The sequence below is a fragment of the Uloborus diversus genome, chromosome 6 (genome assembly GCF_026930045.1).
Source record: "Uloborus diversus isolate 005 chromosome 6, Udiv.v.3.1, whole genome shotgun sequence".
NCBI lineage: Eukaryota > Metazoa > Arthropoda > Arachnida > Araneae > Uloboridae > Uloborus > Uloborus diversus.
This window is the reverse complement of record NC_072736.1, coordinates 157,831,809-157,846,846: the sequence shown is the minus strand read 5'-3', so window position 1 is coordinate 157,846,846 and position 15,038 is coordinate 157,831,809. Positions and strand designations below refer to the sequence as shown.

Sequence of the window (15,038 nt, the reverse complement as noted above, 5' to 3'; positions counted from 1 at the left end):
TGAATCAATGTTTAGAGTCAGTACTTTTTGCTGGCATAAAGCTTTTAAGGAAGGCAAGTAAAATCTGGAAGATATTGAACGTGAGGGACAACCTTCACAGAGACAATGATTAACACTGCTGCTACTATCATCAAGGGGAACCACAGCATTATTTTACACCAGTGATTTTTGGCTGTTTCTTTAACTTAACCTCTTTGCCATTACAAGGCTAACATTTGAAAGCAACAAAGCTTGTCTAAACCCTGCGGAGGCGGTTTTGAATAAGCTCTCATAAACTTAACGTTCACAAGTGTTTAAGAAGTGGACTGAACGTTGGAATAAACACATTTAGTCCCGCAGAAGTTATTCTTAAAAAATAAAAAACATGTAAATTATGACGAAGGTATTATAAGGGTGGTAGATTTTTGTGCAGTAAATTTCTTTGCTCTATCCCCCTGTACTCGTTCCTTTTTTATTTCAAAACGGACCTTACTTTAAAAACACGCCTTGTACATTTAAAAACTTTTATAGTTCTTAGAATCTTTCATTCGCTGCTGTGAGTTACACTTCACTTAATCTTTCTGAAAAGCGGTTAATTATTTTATATTTTTCTAAATTTATCAATGCTTAGGTCCGAGAGTAGGCCCTCTTCGCTTTTTTCCTATACTGTCAGTAATGGTTTAATGTTTGTTGTACGCAGTTCTTTTTCAGGCTTAAGGGTGATAAACATCAGTAGCACACCATTCATGTTTTAACACTGCCGAATTCTGTTCCGCCTTCTCGGAGATGCATTGAGACAAAACAGCTGCAAGTTCCCGATATTCCACAAAACAACTGCGAAAACATGGCCGGAAGTTAACCTGTGTTAGGACATGGATGATATTCAACCGATGTTTAGCACCCTTACGCCTGCAAAGTAATCGTTAACATTCAGTCACAACTAGCGTGGTGTGTTAAAAAAGGGGGAAGGGGGCGGACGAATGCCCACTTTCGAACCCCGCTGCACAATAAACATTTTTTTTTTTTTTAAATTTTAAAAGGTGATGAAAACTAAGGTATAATATTATCATTCATATATACACTCTAAAAACATCAATTTCAAAATTGACGAAAAGGTACTCAAATTTGAGAATATCGTTAGTCAAAATGGCTCCGACTACGTGGTATTCAAATTTGAAACATTCAAATACTCAAATCCAAATGTGTGCTCATTTTTTGAGGTATTTGTGTTCATTTTTGAATGTGTAATAAATTCAAACCTGAGTATTATGTACAGCCTGAGTAAAAACTTTAAGGCCAGTAAAAAAAATTGAGAATAATGGAAAATGAAGTTAAAGGGATTTTAATATTGTCGAACTAGTAATCATTATTGTTCATTTGAAAGAAATTACGCAATTTTTAAGTTTTTTAAAGTATGATTTTACCAGAAAAGTAGTAGTATATTCAAAGTTAGTATTTCAGCATGAGTAACAACTTTAAGGCCACCAATATTTCTTAAATACCATATGTAGATTTACTGGAATAAATATCACAGCAGTTAATGAGATTGTGGAAACCCTTCAACTTGTAGTGTTTTCATTAATTTCTTCGAAGTTTTGATGCTCTTTGAGAAGGTGTCGAAAGGTAAGAAGTTAACTGATCGTAAAAGAGGGCAGATTGAAGTTTTTTCTCTAACGGGAATGAGTAGCCGTACTATTGCGAAAAAAACAGGAAGATCAAAGACTGTTGTCAATAATTTATTGAGATTGAAAGACAATTATGGTTAAAAAAAATCCCGGTGGAAGACCTAGAGCTTTGTCCACGCGTGATGAAAGAAGTGTTTGCAAACTTACATCAACTGGGAACTACTCAAACAGGAAACTTATTCAGACGACAGGCTTAAATGTTTGTCAAAAAACGATATATAACACATTTAGAAGGTGTGAAAGTTTTGTTTACGTGGCAAAATTGGCTAAGCCACAGTTACTGAATAGGCACAAAATAGAGCGTTTGAACTTCAGCCAAAAAGCCATGACCTGGGATAACCAATGGACACAAATATTTTTTTCTGATAAAAATAAGTGGAACTTGGATGGACCTGACGGATGGAAGTACTATTGGCATGATTAACGAAAGGAAAAAGAAATATTCCCCAAGCGCCAGTTGGGTGGAGGCTCTGTCATGACTTGGGGGTGCTTTTCTTACAATGGTATGGGCTCAATTGCGTTTGTTTCGGGTAAAATGAATTCACAAGCATATCAAAATGTCCTCCCAAGTTATCTTTTACCAAATGCTGAATTTATTGCTGGAAAAAATTGGAAATATCAGCAAGACAATGCACCTACCCATTCGAGTAACAGTACACATAATTGGTTAAAAGTCAACAAAGTTGAAACTTTGAAATGGCCAGCTAAGTCTCCAGATCTCAACCCAATCAAGTACTTATTTGGCGACTTAGCAAGAAGATTTTATGCAAATGGGAGACATTTTACTTCATCAATAGAGCTGAAATCTACTATCGAAGATAAATGGTATAAAACAGATCCCGAACGTTGTCAAAAACTAGTTTCATTTATGCAAACAAGAATATTTGAAGTAATTCGAAGAAATAGCTCCTGCACAAAATTATAAATGCTTGTATTTCTTTCTTCCTATGCTTTTTTCTATGTTGGCCTTAAAGATTTTACTCAGCTCCTTCAGGCTCAAATATTGATCTGTAGTATTTTCTGATGATAAAATAATTACAAATGATTGATTTGTCGTTTTTTGCTTGCATTTAAGGTTAATAATTATCACTCAAATTATGTTTTGGTCCTCAGTTAAAGACATGCCCAATATCTCAAAAAAATTTACTAGCCTTAAAGTTTTTACTCAGACTGTACTTATTTTTAAGTATGAAATATTTCAGCAAACTATTTGAAATCATGGGCACCCATATTTGAAACAAAAGGATTCAAGAAAATTTGAAAGCATGAATGTACTCATTTTTGAAAACTTCATTTTTCACAGTGTAATGTCACAGTTTTTCTGTGTCCCTTTACTCTCTCTAACCAACACCAAAAAAATTTTAAGCCCTATGTTTCCTATATTTTTTTTTGTCGCCCATATTACTTTTTTCTTCACCAACTCTATTACTCATTTCTACAGAAACAAGTCTTTATATCACGGAAGTTTCATTAAATGCGGGAAAAAAAAAATCCCGCACAAAACGAGGCAAACAGTATCTAATAGAAATTCCAAGAACTAGAATATGATTCTTGATGAAACCTGAGGCCATAATAATATCAGTGTAAGTCGATCTTCGATCTGTTTTGAGATATTAAAGAAATACTGGAAAATTTCTCCGAAAAGAATCTTGCCAATCGTATTAATTTTCTTTCCCATGAAATAGGAAAACATATGACCGAAGACAATCTTATAACATGCTTTCAGGTAAGTATAAGAAAAGGCTGCTAAAATTAAATAAATAAAATTACTACGCTTTTTGTAGGGCTTAACTATTATTAAGTATAGGAATCAAGTATTTGCATATATACAGGGAGTGCAATTTCTGTATTTTATAAAAGCTTAAGTAACGAGCTGATGTGTGCATCACATGACTTCCTTTTACGCCAATTCAATGATAATAGCGCCTTGGAGTAAACAAGGAAACACTAAATAATTTTCACCCTTAGTGTCTTCCGAACCGAAGCAAAAAAACGTTTTACACAGATTTATTTCCCCATTATTGGCAATTTGAATGTGATTCAGTGGTTTATTCTTTAAATATCACCAACATTGGCCAAATTTAAACCAGATTTTAAAAAAAACAAACGCCAATTCTTTCGCTAAGTTGGCGACGAAATTTGGCGGCAAAAAACTTGGCGATATATCGCCAAGAGTTTCCCAACTTATAACATCACTTGAGTTAGCATTGAAATTAACAATGATTTTCCCCCAAAAAGGTGTAAAAGACCCCCTGAGGAACATCCGAATTTAACCAAAAGCAAAGGTGCACAACTAGACCCCACTAGGAGTCTACGTACCAAATTTTAACTTTCTAAGACATACCGTTTTTGAGTTATGCGAGATACATACGTACATACACACTTACGTACATACGGACGTCACGAGAAAATTCGTTTTAATTAACTCGAGGATCGTCAAAATGAATATTTCGGGTGTCTGTACGTTCCTAGGCTAGGCATATATCCACGTGTGGTCGGGTCGAAAAAGAAACTCAAAATTCATTCGAGGGTGAGCAAAATGGAAATCAAGACCAATTTTTGAGTGAAAATTTTTTCGCGAATACAATACATCTTTTTTTGTAAAGAAAGTAAAAAACTAACCTTATTTAACGGTGCAAGATGGGGTTTTTGGTTGATTTTTTGCAAGTGCCTAAATGATGGGTTTTTTGTCGATTTTTCACACGTTTGGGACCGCCTGTTAGTATTTTATAACCGTCCAAACAGTCCAGGAGTGCTATATTTGTATTCCGTAAGAGCTAAACTGAGAAATTAAGAGATTTTCAATTTGCCTAAAGGATTGGTTTCTTGGTTGTTTTTTTTAGTGCCTTAAAGATGGGTTTTTTGGTTGATTTTTCGCAGATTAAGGGCCATCTGGGAGATTTTCATAACCGTCCAAACAGTCGGAGTGTACGAGCTAAACTGTGAAACTGAAGACTGAGATATGTATGAGCTAAACTGAGAAACTAAAATACGGTTGGATCTCTGTTTAACGACGTTGTTTCTATTTGTTTGTTTCTATTTAACGACTTGCTCTATTTAAGGGACGACTTTTCCCGGTACCGCATGCTCCACAGTAGTTATAAAAGCATTCTGTTTAAGGACGCTTTCTATTTAAGGACGATTTTTTGTGGTCCCTTGAGAGTCATTAAATAGAGAGTCCACTGTATTTCAAATTTGAGAAATGGATTGGGTTTTTTTTGTTGATTTTATTCTCTTTCCGCAAGTCCCCAAAGGATAGACCTTGATAATGCATCGACGGTCATATTTGAACACTACCCTATGGTAGTTCGATGTACCCATAGACCAGCTAGAGTACATTTGAACTCATCTCTGAGCAGTTTAATCTATAACTAATTATTGAACCGTCAGATCATAGTAAAAAAGAACAATTTAAGTTCTTGATATTCTGAAATTATTGAAGACTCACACACGCAAATTGAAGGAAAAAGAAAGAGAAAGATTTCGTGCTTGATATACTTTTATTTACACAAAGTAGTTAAATTTCTTTATGAACTGATAAGAAAGAATATAACATTTTTCAATATGAAAGTAAACAACTTTTGAAACTCAAGTTACTACTGATAACAATTACGTAGAACATATTTCATTTCCAAGCTGAAAAAAAAATGAATAATAAGAGAATGATTTAAAATAAAACGAGCTGATGTGTGCATCACATGACTTCCTTTTACTCCAATTTAATGTCATTTCCCCATTATTCGCTATTTTAATGTGATTCAATATTTATTCTCTAAATATCACCAACAATGGCCAAATTGAAACCAAAAAAAAAAAAAACTCCGCCAAATGTGTCGCCAAGTTGGTGACAAAACTTGGCGACCAAAAGACTGGCGATATATCGCCAAGTGTCCGACAAATTATAACGCCACTTGAGTTTACATCGAAATTAACAATGATTTCCCCCCAAAAAGGTGCAAAAGACCCCCTTAGGAACATCCGAAAGCAACCAAAAGGGGAGGTGCACAACTAGACCCCACTACGAGTCTATGTACCAAATTTCAACTTTCTAGGACATACCATTTTTGAGTTATGCGAGGCACATACGCACATACGCACATACACACATACGCACATACATACAGACGTCACGAGAAAAGTCGTTGTAATTACCTCGGTGATGGTCAAAATGGATATTTCGCGTGTCTATACATTCTTAGGCACTTTTCCTCATGTGGTCGAATCGAAAAAAAAACTCAACATTCATTTGGGGGTGAGCAAAATGGAAATTAAGGGCGATTTTTGAGTGAAAATTTTTTCGCGAATACAATACTTCCTTTTTTGTAAAAGGAAGTAAAAAAATTTAATGCTTGCAATATTTCGGATGCAGTGTGAGAGTCTGCTTTTTGTTTTGTGAAAACTCCTACGTTTAAATAAAAACACCTCTGCAAAAAAAACGCCGTTTAAACAGGTCCGCCCCCATTCCAACCTGTAATTTTATTGGAACGAATGTTTATTCTTACGGACTTTTTGTGTTACTAATATTGAACAATTCAAAAGAAACAAATTTAATTTAAATTATGTTTGCCCTTTGAATTCATTAGTTATTTATTAGTATTGTCAATGAAAACTGTTTTCAAATTTTTGAAAAAGTATTTGCATTAACCTTTTGTATATATTGTTATTTAAAAAAGTCTAGTTGTTACTATTATTTTGTTTTGTTTTTTTCCATCTCTCCATCATGTTTGAAAGTAGGAAATTAGTCACTTTGTTCCCAGTAAATTGGTTTTCAATTGTATTTTTATTTTTACTATTTGTTCTTAATCGTTCCGTTTGAAGTAAAAAGACGAACTGTTCAAAGGAATTTGCGCTGTAAATTCATTCATTACTTTTTTGCATTATTCAGTTTATAAAGGATTTCTTTTCTAATTGCCCTTATTTTAATGTATATGTAAGAAACTAATTTTAATATTCAATTATGCAATTTGAAAACGAAAATAGATATTATCTAACTTCTTTTACTAATTTTTATTGATGCTTGAAACTTTTATACTGTAAATAAAGTTCAAAGTAGGGGAACATAGGGCAAAGTGAAATGGTGAAATTTTAGCTCCACCTATCTGGTATTATTTTAACTATAGAGTATCATATATACTCTATTCCAGTAAAGAAAAAAAAAATAACGCCGAAGATTAAAGCATTTGGTAATACAGGCATTTTTTAAAAAATGATACCCATATTGTAATATTTTATTGCAAGTCAAAATTTATTTTTGTTACGAAAAATAATAAAGTGCTTGTTGTTAACAATTTCAATATTAATTGAGACCATTAATATTCAATGCAGTAAAAATTTAGTTAATATTGAGCTTATTTGTATTTTAAATAAATTGTACAATTAGTCAAGTAGATACGGCGCAAAGTGAAATAGTTTGTTTCATTTATTTACTTAATCAATTAATATAAATCACTTACGTTTTCATTTATTAATCAATTCATTTATATTCCTACATTTAAAAATTCACCTATATATTTATTCATTTCATTCACTTATTTTCTTATTCATTCATTCTTTTACTCGATCATTTATTTTTCTTATATTAATTGATGTATTCATTTAATTTTATTCGTTTAATGTTTCATTATCTTTTCATTTATTCATTCAGCCTTTTATTTACTGATCCTTTTGATCAAAAATATGTTTTGTAGTCGAATATAAAATACTTCTTTGGAAAAATATTTTATTTTTTTCCCCATGGAAAAAAGTGATTTTTTTTTTTTTTTTGAAGACTCAAATTTACTGCGAAAAATAAAAAATACTGTTTCAACGCAAGTTTTATTGTAAAATACAATCTTCTTTCTTTATGTGCTGTAATTTTCAAAACAAATTTCTGATTTATTCATTTTGAAAAAGCTCAGCTATCTTAAGCATTTCACTTTGCCCCACATTCCCCTACTTATTCTGTATTGTCAGTGTAAAGATGGTCTTTAAAAAAATTCAATTGAATTTTTCATTCTTTTTAACAGCCCAGAAACGTAATTGTTTACATGTGATTTCATTTTAGATTTGATATCTCAATGGAAATATTTTCAGTATTTTTTTGCGTTATTGAATTTAAAAACTTGTATGTTATGGATTTCACAAACTTAAGGTGTACATTAAGGTGGTTCAAAAATACATGTAAAAAAAAGTTTTTTCTAGATAAACAGGACACCCGTCAATATTTTTAAACTTGTGGATAGTAATATAGTAAAAAAATATTAGCTTCCTATTTCAACTGAAAGAGGGTGCTCAACCCTCTCTCAAATAGGCTTTGAGGATACCATTATAGTTTTCACTGTAGACATTATTTATTCTGCTTTAGTGTGTTTAGGAATACAATTCCTTTATTTAAAAAAAAAATCATTTTAGTTAAAGTCCTTTAATAAAAAGACATGTTTTGAAGTACTTTCCAATTCTAATGCATTACTTATTTGTGACAGTACAAATCCAAATAGTTAAAATATTCTTTTTACACATTTCAATAACAAGGACTTTGCGATAAAAAAATAATGTGTATTGATTTTACCACCATTCACACAGGGGGCTTCCTTTTTAACGCACTTTTATTACATGAAATACACCGCCAGCTCAGTCATTTCCAGCCGAGGACTGCAGTTTCGTGCTTATTAGCACTCATCAGCCCGGCATAGGAAAGTGACTGAGCTGGAGATGGAAAACCTCTTAAGGAAGCCAAGAGTGCCAAACAAACTGGTAGCTAATATAGAATTAGCGCAGACCAGACGAGTGACACGAAACAATGGTTCGGTTCAACTCGAAGATTGAAGGCAAGGCATGGTATATTCAGTAAATTACCGGGCCCATTATTACCGCCATTTTGCCTTGCCTTCAATCTTCGAGTTGAACCGAACCATTGTTTAGTGTCACTCGTCTGATCTGTGCTAATTCTATATTAGCTACCAGTTTGTTTGGCACTCTTGGCTTCCTTAAGAGGTTTTCCATCTCCAGCTCAGTCACTTTCCTATGCCGGGCTGATGAGTGCTAATAGGCACGAAACTGCAGTCCTCGGCTGGAAATGAATGACTGAGCTGGCGGTGTATTTCATGTATTTCTGCTTTAGCCCTGGCTAATCGGCGGTAGTTTACTGAATACACTTTTATTAGCTTCACTTGTATGTTTGTAAGTAACTCTCCTTCGGACTAAGAGCTAGTGGCTTATTACTGTTAGTACATTCCACCACTTTATGAGCGTTCGTGGCCGAGCGGTTTGAGGCGCGGGTCTTCGCTGACGTCCACTTCCGGGAATCATTGGGTGTGCGTTGTAACCCCGCCTACACCGAAGTTAAATTTATAATCTTGTAACTCAATTTTCGCCCACTTTTTGTGATCGGATTCTTTTAAAATTTGGAATGCAACCTCAAACCCGATGACAATGCAATATTCTATAATCAACTTAATTTATTAACGATAAGTTATTAATTTATTCTAATTAACAAGCTTTTATTAGCTTAACTTGTATGTTTGTGGGTCCAACTTTCCTTTGGACAAATAGTCAGAGGCTTATTAGAATTACTTACAACGTACAAATCAGAGCTGCGGAGTGTAACAATGTTTGCACATGATTTTACCAGAAAGCATTCAAAATGTCTGATGCAAATAATGCAATAGAATACTAAGATACATTCCATTACAGTAAAATAATAGTTTAAAAAACTAAAAAAACACGCTTTTGTAGCAAAATGATCTAAAAAGTAAAAAATGAAATAATAGTTTAAAAAACTAAAAAAACACGCTTTATTTGCAAAATGAACTAAAAAGTTAAAAATAATCTTTGGATGACAAGTATATAAAGTAATTGACCAAACCCCTAATTTTACTGTAATAGGAAAAAAACGTAGGGGGGGGGGGGCTTCTTATCAGTTGTTTTAAATTTCTTCCACTTGTTATCCATGCAAAAATGTAGACAGCACCCCACGCTTTTTTTCTATTACAGTAAAATTAAGTATTTGGTCAATTACTTTATATACTTTTCATCCAAAGATTATTTTTAACTTTTTAGTTCATTTTGCTACTAAAGCGTGTTTTTCAGATTTTTATACTATTATTTTATTTAAACTGGGATCCAAGAAGTTTCAGAAGTGAAGCTTTTGAAAGAGCATAGAGTTACGTGGATATTTTCTGTTATCAAAATTGTATACATATATATTTTTTTTCTTCTTGCTCTGACTGCATCATTTATCATGAATGCCAAAAAAAGTGCGAATGTTAAAGCCATTTTGTGCCAACTCTAAGTGCTCTTAGACGTTTTCCTCCTCGTCATTTAAATATTCTACAGAGTTAAGATTTATGTACACTACAGATTGCTCCCATGATATATGATTTATTTTCATAATATTGCAGTAATAAAGTAAATTAGGTAGTAAAATGAAGTTTCGGCTGAAATAAGCTATTTTGGCTATTATGAGATATAAAAGAGAAAAGAAAGATAAATAAATAAAGACCACAGCCTACTTGAATTTTTTCTCCATTTTTGTTTAGAAAAACTTAATTGGTGTGTCTTGTATAGTATATTTATGTACCTAATAAGAAAAATTGTATAGATTGAAAACGTTGCATTGATTAAAAGAAAGAAAGGGGAGAAAAGAAAAACTTTTAGCAAACTTGAATTACGTTAAAAGAAGAAAAAATAGATTTGCAAATTTATTAATTAGTAATTTATCTCTTAAGTTTTACTGATTATTTTGTATTAATTGGATTTTACATTTTCCAATAATAAGTAAAATTTATGAAAACTTTTGGGGAAAACAATTCAGCTTTAAAAAAAAAAAAAAAAGGAAGGAAAGAAAAACACATGGTTAAAAAAAAAAAACACCAGGATTAAACCGTAGTTAAAACCATGGTTTAAACCAAACAAACCTGCAGACAATCTTTCCGTATTTATAGTGTTTTGATATTAACTTAATTTTTGATTTTCTCTTATCGTGTGCCACTTCCTAAAAGATATTCTAATATTTAAAACTTTGCAGAATTATTTCATTTAAGAAACTAATAGTACGTTTAATTATCATAACACTGCATGGAATAATTAATTCAAATACTTGCACGCCAAATAACCAATTCATAAAAAAACTCCTATGATTTTCAAAAAAAAAATTTTTTTCGCTCTGTCTACAAATCAGCACATTATCTCCCCCGGAACTACTTACAAATGAATCTCAGTAGCCAACATCACGAAATCTTTGCTTTACAGCGTCACCTGGTGTGGCGCAGGGGAACAAAACTACAGGTTGCGAAGGAATGAGCTTTAAATCAATGGTGGCTTCGGTTGTTGCCGGCAGTGCATGGAAGAGCTCTCCCTTTAAAGATAGAAAGTTGTCTACAACTATGAGATTAAAATTGAGGTAAAACGCTTTAATCCTTGCAATTAGCAAAGATCATATAAAAATACCAATTTTTAACTGCAATAACAGTCATAAAGATATTCGTCGTTTTGAACTTTAGAAATCATTGCTTAGAAACTTACGTTCTTTCGAAAACTTTCGGCGCACATGGTGGAAAGATTACGGTAGCAATGTTTTCAATGAAACTAAAACTTTTAATTGAGCAAATGGACATTTTTTCTACAAACTGATTTTGCGATTGGATGTCATATTTTCCTTATTAGGGACAAGTTCTATTAGCCACTGTTTTTCCCCTAAAATAATACTGAAAAAAAACCTGTTTAAATTAATGGATCTGTTTTCTCTTAAGGAAATTGATAAACTGTTCAACATGTGATGAACTAAGCAATAGTTATGTTCTTACAAATTAATTCAGGAAATTTTAAAACCAACTGGCGTATTACAGCTGTGGAGGATGACTTTTGTTAAGTAATTTTACAAGAGTAGTCAATTAAAGAGAAAGGTCTTAATTATGAAATGCTTTTGTAAAGATTTTTAGCAAGAGCTCTTAGTTGGCTTTTGTGAAGAGAGAAATACGTACGATCTTTTAAGTCTTTTGATTTTTTTAAATTTATTTTCACTCAGTCATGCCTCTAGTATTACGGTAGAACATTAGAAGCAATGATGCGAACAATACGAACAGAACTAATGAAACCAAACTAACCGAAATCAAATATTTATAAAACTGTTTTATTTCCAAAACAGACGCTCTCAGCATGGAGATAACTATAGACGAACTAGAGCAGAACACAGCTACGGATATCTTCAATGACACCAATGACACTTTGAACGGTTCCATCGGCTATCCCGAACTTCCGTATTACTTGACATTTAACGAGGACTCCATCCGAGAGGTGGTCCTTTACAGTCTGATGTTCGTTATGGCAGCAGGGGGGAACATTCCGGTACTGGTCACCCTAATTCGCAACAGACACCGGAAGTCCAGAGTGAACCTCATGATCATGCACTTGTCCATTGCCGACTTGATTGTGACATTTGTCATGATACCTCTTGAGATTGCTTGGAGGATTACAGTGGCTTGGATCGCTGGGAATGTTGTCTGCAAGATGATGTTGTACATGAGAGCGTTCGGACCGTACTTGTCCTCGATGGTCCTTGTATGCATCAGCTTGGACAGATACTTTGCCATTTTACATCCGCTGAAAGTCAACGATGCTCAAAGGAGAGGGAAGATCATGCTGACCCTTGCTTGGGTCATCAGCATTCTTTGCAGCATTCCACAGGTGAGTTGAGCATTTGGATGACACATTTTATTTGATATGAAAAACTTATTGATTCGGTTGTTTTAAAGTTTTTAAGAACTACCAGTTATTTATTTATTTATTTATTCTATTTATTTATTTATTTTTTGTAAATCCAATTGGCTAAGATAATATTGAAACTATCATGAATTAAATTTACTGCCTCCAAAACATCCATTCGGATAAAACACGCAAATTTCTTGTATACATTTATAATCATTATTTACAAAGGTGATTTTTAAAAATTACAATTTACTACAACTTTTTCATTGGAATATTATTGTATTTTACAGGAAAAAGTATTAGGGCACATTTTAGTACCTTCGTTTTGTCTTTTAGTATTGTTATATTTTTACTACTTTTATTCGTAAATGCTTTATTACTCTCGGTCACTTAACGACCTAACGATTAAGTGTCTTAAGGTATCCGACTGTGTTAAAATCGACATTTTCGATGAAATATACCAATTTCATTTTATGATTCCGTTTTGTAGTCTGATTCATTAGCTTTCCAAAACTGCTTAAGTTTTTACTCTACGTAAATTACAACTGGAGTTAAAGCTGCATTATTACAGAGTCGTACATGAAACTCCAGACCGGAAGTTGCATTTAAATGCGTTTTCTGAAGAATGATATTTTTGAAGAAAGTTGTTTACTGTAACAATGATACCTCAAAACGTTATTCAAGAATTGATGTGAAATTCTCTGAGATAGTTCTCTGTAATATGCTTGGTGTTTTCCCCTAAAAGCTAAGCTGAATTTCAGAATTAAGTAATATTTTTATGTGGATAAGTTTAACAAAAGCATTTGATTACAAAAAAATACCGGTATAGAAACTTTGCTCAGCTATATCTCAGAACTATTTTGAAAAAAAAAAAAAGAAATCTTTTAGAGCAAAACACACGTAAGTGTCATACAAATGTATTACTATAAGGATCTATGTGGCTATGCTTCTTAAAATTTGTGTAATTTTTTTAAAAATATATTTTGAAAGGTTGTTTTTAAATTTTTTCCATAGTTTTGAAACAAATGTAGTTTAAAAATAACATTTTAAAAAATGTCCAAGTTATTTTTCAAAAAAATGTCTTCGAACGCAGCTTAAAATACTACTCAGAGTAGTTTCGGACAATTGAAGTTCCCGATGCAAGAAGCGAACAGCTTCTTTGTCTTTACATTTAATATTGTTAGAATTTGATTTATGAAGTTACATCATTTTTAATGACACCTTAATAAAAAAAATAATGTATCCTTATGTATAATTTATTTTTATATTTGGAGCTGTTCTGCTCTTAATACATATATTTATAATTGTTCGAATACATTTTGAACTTTTAATAATACTCCAAATAATATTTGGTAAATAAAAAGAAAACAATGCAATTTCGCTGTGAAAATAATACAACAAATTAGGTAATGTTTTTCGAATGGGTAAACGTTAATGTACAGGTGTCCCTCGTATAACACGGTTAATTCGTTCCGTGTAGTATCAAAACCATTTTATACGAGACTTTTTTTTAAAAATATCAAGTTTACTTTTTTTAATACTAATTATGTATATGCATGAGAAAAATCAGGTTAAGATGTATCGTGTTATATCGAAACCGTGCTATACGAGACTTAGAAATAATGTAAATCAAGGGATGTGTATCGTGTTATATCGAAACCGAGTTTCATAGAAACAAAGTAAAAACTTATTAGAGTTATCAACCATTAACAGAATGTATTAAACAAAAATGAAATTCCATCTTTTATAAATATAACATTCGAGTCATATCAAAACCATGAAGTATTAAATTCAAGTTTTGTACCGTGTAATATCGAAACCGCGTTATATTAATTGCAAATTTGGTACCGTGTAATATCGAAACCGTGTTATAATAATCGCAAATTTGGTACCGTGTAATATCGAAACCATGTTGTAGAAGTACCGTGTTATATGAGAGACGTCTGCACATTATATATATATATATATATATATATATATATATATATATATATATATATGCGTCAGTGCTTAAAAAATTCGATAGTGTGGAGACTTCGACAATTTAATGTTTCTCTACCGTCTGACAACGATTGAGAGTACGTTAGAGTACTGCGTCATATATTTTGCGGTTGAAAATTGTTAGCTCTAAGTAGCCCTATCGCGAATGTAGTTGTTTTAACGAAAAGACGCGAGTATGTTCAAAGCTAAATGTATCTTACTATTAAAGATTGAAAGTAAATTGTTGCAATTTTTTCCGAAAATTTATGCAGGAGAATGCGAGACAAAGTGAGATAATCAAGATAACTTACCTTTTGAAAAATAAACTGGAAATTCGTTGAAACATACAGTACCTACATAAAGAAAAAACAATATATTTTCAATTAAAATTTGCAATGAAGTATTATTTTTTATTTTTGGCAGTAAATTTGTATCTCAATAAAAACGAGCTGATGTGTGACATGACTTCCTTTTACTCCAATTTAATGTCAATTTCCTATTATTGGTAATTTTAATGTGATTCAATAGTTTACTTTCTAATGATCATCAATAGTGGCCAAATTGAAACCAGATTTTTCTTTAAAAATCCGCAAATTTTGTCGCCAAGTTGGCGACAAAACTTGGCGCCCAAAAGACTGGCGATATATCGCCAAGTCTCCGCCAAATAGTAACACCACTTGAGTTTACATCGAAATTAGCAATGATTTCCCC

The 15,038-nt window shown here is 32.4% G+C and overlaps 1 protein-coding gene across 1 annotated transcript in view; it reads left to right on the top strand.

Annotated features, from left to right (window-relative positions):
- The first annotated feature begins 11,798 nt into the window (after positions 1-11,798).
- LOC129225043 (adipokinetic hormone/corazonin-related peptide receptor variant I-like) overlaps positions 11,799-15,038 on the top strand; it is a 110,505-nt gene continuing 107,265 nt past the window's right edge. The window contains exon 1 of the mRNA XM_054859588.1: positions 11,799-12,326. Within this exon, the coding sequence (XP_054715563.1) occupies positions 11,799-12,326 (528 nt within the window). The remainder of the gene's footprint in view (positions 12,327-15,038) is intronic.